This window comes from Argopecten irradians, chromosome 9, assembly GCF_041381155.1.
Source record: "Argopecten irradians isolate NY chromosome 9, Ai_NY, whole genome shotgun sequence".
In the NCBI taxonomy this organism is placed as follows: domain Eukaryota; kingdom Metazoa; phylum Mollusca; class Bivalvia; order Pectinida; family Pectinidae; genus Argopecten; species Argopecten irradians.
In genome coordinates, this window is record NC_091142.1 from 40,865,168 (window position 1) to 40,869,746 (window position 4,579).

A 4,579-nucleotide genomic window follows, 5' to 3' on the forward strand; every position below is an offset into this window, starting at 1 on the left:
TAGGATTGCCGTATTTGGTGGGTCAATACCAGAAATAACCTTTTACAAAATTTAGCGTTGTATATGAATTATCCAAAGTCAGCGCAAAAAGCGCTAAAATAAAACTACCGCTAAAATAAAACTACCGCTAAAATAAAACTACCACTAAAATAAGTACGTTTACAGTATTTCATTCTATTTTCTGTTCCACCGGTTGCTTCTTCTGTTGATCAACAGTATCATGCGTTGCATTTGGTACAACTGAAGGCCTCAGGATCATGAAAAAATCTTTAGTCCAAAACTGTTTAGACTTAGCCAATTAAATATGACGTTACAAAACGTGACGTCATTTCTGACTGGCTAAGTCTAAACTTAAGTCTAAAATTGTTTCATGATCTTGGAGCATGGACATTATCAATTATCCTTATATCATTTGCAGACGTTAACGTTTAAAATATCCTAACACAATGTGGTTTATAACATAAAGGTATGGTTTGTTGTACTGAATCAAATAGACCGCCCATAAAACGCATGAAAAAGGTTGTATGAGCGCTAGAAAACGTCCAACATACGGTGTATAGTCTTCAATATCGTCCCATGTGACGTAGTGTATGCTTGTTTATCATTGCTGTATCAATCCTCAGTTTACTTTGAGGAGCTATAATGTTAAAACAAGTTTTGATATGTGATATGGATCATTTGGTCAGGCGACAATGTCATTTTATTTGCTATAGTTTTTGTAATAAACAAGAAACTACAGCTTAGTGCACCAATCAATGTTTAATAATTTCATAAGTTGTACAGGTCATTCAAAGAAAACAAGAGCAGGAGTCAGTGTGATTTAATAACCTGAAAAAAAGAATGCAAACTTATAAATGATAGGATATTTGCAATGGATGAGGCTGATGTATTGTGCACATGTAATACATGTACTAAACTTCGAATAAGTTACAAGGAATATACTTTGATTTGTCTTCAAAATAATTGTGAACATGTAATATATTTTCGAATAAAACTGTATTTTTTAAGACGACTGAAAAAGATAGGAGGAAAAGTAAATGGATTTATTAGTTATATTATATCTAAAGACCTATTTCAAAATAATCATGTTATACTACAATATTGCATGACAAAATTACCTTTTCCGCCAATTCCACCTTGACCGCCCATTCCACCGAAACCGGCATTGCCGCCTCCCATTCCTCCGAAACCGGTATTGCCGCCTCCCATTCCTCCGAAACCTCCCATACCACTGCCCATTCCTCCGAATCCACCTTTTCCGCCGCCCATTCCGCCGAAACCTCCCATTCCACCGAATCCGCCTGGACCTCCGCCCATTCCACCTCCCATGCCGCCGAATCCGCCCATTCCGCCGAACCCACCTTTACTTCCGCCCATTCCTCCGCCCATACCGCCGAATCCGCCTGCGTTCATTCCGCCTCCCATTCCTCCGGTACCGCCCATACTTCCGGCACCACCTCCGTATCCTGTGAGCACACAGAAAAGTGTTTATCAGTGATTAAATATGTTGATATGTTACTTTATACACTTAAAGGCCCTTTTGTTTTGCCGAACTATTTTTTTCCTATTTTACTAATTTCCAATTTACATCCCTTAAACATATCGAGAAATCCCGAACTAATGTTGTACTCTCCGTATGTGGAAAATCACACACGAGGTCAAGTTTGTATTACTTCTATGTTCTTTTACTTCAAATATATTAATGAATACACTGATATATCTTACATGTAAAATTTTCTAAAATGACGATATCAAAACTACATGAAGTCTTTAAATCAACTAAGATAAATCGCCCGATATGGATAGCAAGTAACGCATCAAATTGTTTAAAATGTCTTTGCATTGATTTTTTTTGCAATTCACAGTTAATGTCATCATTATGACTTACCGGCTGCGCTGACAGCAGCAATAAGACAAGCAGCAAGACAGATGTAGGCGTTCATCTTGAGGAGGATCTATAAACAAATCGGATAACAACACATACAAGATAATAACAAATAATACAATTTGGATATTTCAATCATTAAACAACTACAAAAAATTAATTAACCTTGGAGTTGTTATATTTCGCGGGGAATAATTTTGTGATTTTCTCCTTGAAGCTACTTTGCGTAGAGATATTAGGGCTTGGTCATTTTTTATATATCATACAGGTTATCTTCCTTTGCAATCGTTAGTTTTATGAGTAAATATTTAATTTTACGAAAAATACTTGTGTTGCAAGTATAGCGAAATTTAACTCCCGCGAATAAAATATTGTACTACGATTGTCCCAATGTTAAAGAGCTTAGTGTTATTTCATTTAGAATGATACCTGATATTGCAATCATACAAACACTTTTGAGAAAATACTAACTTAAATGAAAATATATGTTTCTTTTATTTTAATAACTTAACATCAAATCTTCAAATTAATTATTTAATTTCAGAAAAAAATGAATAAACTTACACGAAGAATTTAACAGAATGACACTAGGACAGTATTTACAATTAATACGAAAGTGATGTATAAGTTATCGACACTTTGGTCATTGTGTTACTGACAAAACTTAAAAGCACAAAACAATTGTGTTCCTAATATATTTGACGAGATTTACGAAACACAATATGTGTAGACTTACCTTTAAGATCTGGAGAGTCTTGAGCTGACGGTGGAAGGTGTAAGAAAGATATGGTGATTTGGTAGTTCTGTCAGCCCTTATTTATACAGGTTTCAGCGGAAGCTTCGTCACTACAAAAATGTTAGGAAATACATCATTGATAGGTAACATAAATTACCCCCTATTGAAGTGGTCGTATATTGTTTTAATACCTCTATCTAGAGTGATCCTTGTGTAAGAGTCAGGTAAACTGCACACAAAGCCACACCACGTATTTACAAATGTGCATTGTACTTTGAAGTCGCCCACTATATTGTCATGTCCTGTGTACGTGTCGGTGTATAGTGTAACCTTATTGAAAAAGTTTTGATTAAAAGGGTTGTCTGTGTAAAATTGAGTAATACATTAAAACATGGTTATGTTACCTGTTACACGGAAGTTACGTACAGTTTATTGATCATTAATGTTCTATCAATGGATATCGGGTGATTATTGATAAAGGCCTCTCTAATTCAAATGAAAATTAATTTTAATAAAGATATAGTACTGTCGTGTTTGTTTCCTATTTAATGTGGGTACGATTGTGCGGAATACCTTGCTAACAGAAAAGAAGTATGTGATTTTTTTTTCTAAAGATACTCCCCCGCTGACAAATTGTATTTTTCTCTGTCAAAACAGGAGCAGACGAATTAGTATTTTTCTTCAGTTACAAAAGTTGTTTTTTTGTAATTGTTTTATTTTTTGCAACAGCAGCAGTAATATATACAGACAAAAACAGTTTAATTAATTATTTTTCAATTACATAGCTTATCATAATGATATTCCTTTTAATCATGCACCTTCTTTCTTATCATCATTATCATTCTCACCAGATTTTCATTCACATTTAAAAGTTCATCCTCATCAGTCACAATTGATCCTCATCAACACACTCAAAATTATCATTCTCATAAGTCATATCCATTCATCATCACCAATCAAATCCTTTCATCATTTACATTTACTCATAATTTTTACAGTAATTCATCGTTTTCATCACTCATCTTCATCATCATGGCCACCCATCACCAATGCTGTAATCATTCATCATCATCCTCATCATCTTTATTATCATCTCATCATCATTATCATTCATCATCCTTATCATTCATAATCTTAATCATTCATAATCTTAATCATTCATATCATCATTATCATTCATCAGCATCATCATATATAACTCATCCTCATTTTCATAATCACTGATCATTATCATAGGTCCTTTCAAATCTTCCTTAGTAATATTAATGATCATAATTAATTAAATACATAATTGAGCTGTTGGTATAAATTAGGGCATCACACAGCATTCATATCACTTACACCACATGCACGCACCTACTCGCGCATACATATATTCTATTTTTCTCACAAACAATAAAAGTCCTCATTTACATATTCATCTTTACTCACATACATACAAAATTGTACACATTAGAAGAAACAAGAAAAGGAAAAAGAGAAATAAAGTAGTAAACAATAAATCGAGAGAGAAAGGAAGAGAACAGAGATAAAAGAGAAAGAGACTGGGCTAGAGACAAAAAAAAAAAACCCAAAAAACCTTGATATTTTTCCATTAATGTGGCATTTATGCTCGGTGAACATGAGTTTACTTGGAATTGTTGAGAAGTATGTGTTAGAATTTTAAGAGATCAATAATAATCAAGCTTATGACTCTGCCTGCCCTTATATATTACAATTATGCAATAGTATGTACCGGTATAAGTATATATTCATACAAAAAAAATATTTACAGGAAATCAATGTGCTTATTTCATGAGTTTTTCCCATTTCCTCCATTCATTTTTACATTTCTGATGTGCAGTTTCACCATTGCTGCAAGCAATATGTATATGAGAAGTATAATGCTCATGGATTAAATTAATAAGTGCATGTGGAGTTAAAGCTTTATGTAGACATCTTGTTTTATATATGTAAAA

The 4,579-nt window shown here is 33.4% G+C and overlaps 1 protein-coding gene across 1 annotated transcript; it reads right to left on the bottom strand.

Moving 5' to 3' along the window:
* Positions 1 to 740: 740 nt before the first annotated feature.
* LOC138330982 (ctenidin-1-like) lies at positions 741 to 2,695 on the bottom strand. Its single transcript, XM_069278448.1, has 4 exons — positions 2,622 to 2,695; positions 1,889 to 1,955; positions 1,119 to 1,466; positions 741 to 828 (listed from the first exon to the last, which is right to left on the bottom strand). The coding sequence occupies exons 2-4, from the start codon at positions 1,941 to 1,943 to the stop codon at positions 821 to 823; spliced, it is 411 nt and encodes a 136-aa protein (XP_069134549.1). The 5' UTR covers positions 1,944 to 1,955; positions 2,622 to 2,695; the 3' UTR covers positions 741 to 820.
* Positions 2,696 to 4,579: the final 1,884 nt, after the last annotated feature.